We start from the raw sequence: 2,051 nt of genomic DNA, 5'->3' as shown, positions 1-2,051 counted from the left end.
CCGGGCGCCCGCACCCGCCTCGCCTCGCCCGGCCCAGCCCAGCCCCAGGCAGCGCCGCGCGGGGATTGTTTAGTCCTGGGGAAGCTGGTCGGGGTCCAGCGCTTGCTTTGATCCTTTCAGAGAGAGAGAGGGAGAGGGAGAGAGAGAGAGAGACCTGGAGGCGCGGAGACAAGGCTCTAGGAAAAAGTTTTTTGGATGGGATTATGCGGAAAGTACCCTGCCGTTCTCCGCTGCCCGAGCAGGCTCAGTGCTGCCTTCTCCCCCGCGGCGCAGCCCTCGGCCGGGGGTGGTGAGACAGCGGTGGGACCGGTCGCGGAGCTGCGAGTGCCCGGCGTGTGCGGTGCCGTCGCCCCCCCGGCAGCCCGATGCTGCTCTTCGGCGTCCTCCTGCTGACAGCTGCCCTGGCCGGGCCGGGCCCGCGGCGCGGGGCCCGAGCGGAGTCCAGCCTCAGCGCCAAGCTCCAGTTCGCCAGCGCCAAGGAGCACAACGGTGAGGCCCGGGGCAGAGAGACACGCGGGCACGCACCCCCCACACGCCCGCACGGGCACCCGCGCGTGCACACCCGCATGGCCACCCCCGCCCACACACGCGCACGCGCGCATGTACGCAGGTACCCCTGGGCGCACACATGCAGACACACACACACCCCTCATGTATACACAGGCACCCGCGCAACTACACAGGCACCCACGCACAGGCACACATACGCACGCTCGCCCACACAGAGGTATGCAGACACATACACACACATTAGCCACAGGCACCCATGCACAGACGTGCATAGACACACTCACCCACACACACATGCAGACACATACACACCATATATACACAAGCACCCACAGGCGGACATGCATTCACACACATATACACGTGCACCCAAGCATACACACCTACCCACACATACACATGCAGACACAAACACACACACACGTATGCACAGGCACCCACACACAGACACACGTTCATACACCCACACACATGCAGACACACATGCATATACACCCCCACACGCGCGTACAAACACAGGCACATTCACAAGCACCCACATGCAGACACATAATACACACACACAGATGCACACATATAAACAGAAACCCACACGCGCAGACACATGCACATATATATACAGACACCCACATTCAGACATACACATACACAGGCACCCACATGTACTCATACACATATACACACACATATATATACACACACAGACACCCACAGACACCCCCTTACACACAGATGTGTATATATATATACACACACACACACACACACACATACGCAGACAATCACAGGCACACATGTACATATACACACACCCACACACAGACCCATACACACAGACACCCACACACAGGCGTATACACACACACATGTACAGACACCCACATGCAGACCCCCACACACAAATACAGACACACTCACACATCTACACATACATATACATATATACACACACACACACATATACATACACACAGACACATATGCATGTACACATGCACTATTCGTCTGCATGCAGTGGGAAGGAGAGTTGCAATTTGCTTTGCAGCTTCCCAGGCAGGGCTGTCACTGAGCTTGGCTAATGTTATCCCAGCTGCAAAGTTGGTTCAATAAAAGCTAGCACCCTCACCCAGCCCTGGCCATGCTCTCAAGTGGAAGGGAAGCTTTAGCAAATATCCTTACAAATAGCATTGAAACTCACTGCAAGGGGAAAGGGGGGTGGGGTTGGGGGAGAGACTCTTCCTCGCCAGAGTGAGTCTTTAAGATCGAAGCCAAAATGAATGAGACTTGGCAGGTCTGACCCCGCTGTATGTGTGTGTCCCTCTAGGAAACTTGTCAGCCTGATTAAGTGAAGCAGTGTAGGTAAAAGGGTATCCGTTAAATAGCCAAAAGAGAGCAAAGAAAGACCTCCGTTCCCCGGTTGAGCTTTATTTTCTGGGCAGACTTTGAAATGTTTCTTCTTTTTGTTTTGTTGTGTTTTCTTTTTGTTTTTTAAACACACCTTAGTGCCCTCAGTCCTTAGGGCTCTGGGGGTAGGACTTTTT

General features: G+C 54.7%; 1 protein-coding gene across 1 annotated transcript in view; it reads left to right on the top strand.

The window, feature by feature from the left end:
• Positions 1–8: 8 nt before the first annotated feature.
• PDGFC (platelet derived growth factor C) overlaps positions 9–2,051 on the top strand; it is a 276,024-nt gene continuing 273,981 nt past the window's right edge. The window contains exon 1 of the mRNA XM_019521690.1: positions 9–489. Within this exon, the coding sequence (XP_019377235.1) occupies positions 366–489 (124 nt within the window). The 5' untranslated portion in view covers positions 9–365. The remainder of the gene's footprint in view (positions 490–2,051) is intronic.

This window comes from Gavialis gangeticus, unplaced genomic scaffold (assembly GCF_001723915.1).
Source record: "Gavialis gangeticus isolate Ggan-Ray unplaced genomic scaffold, GavGan_comp1, whole genome shotgun sequence".
In the NCBI taxonomy this organism is placed as follows: Eukaryota; Metazoa; Chordata; order Crocodylia; family Gavialidae; genus Gavialis; species Gavialis gangeticus.
Note: the sequence above shows the minus strand (reverse complement) of the source record. Positions and strands in the feature narration are given on the sequence as shown.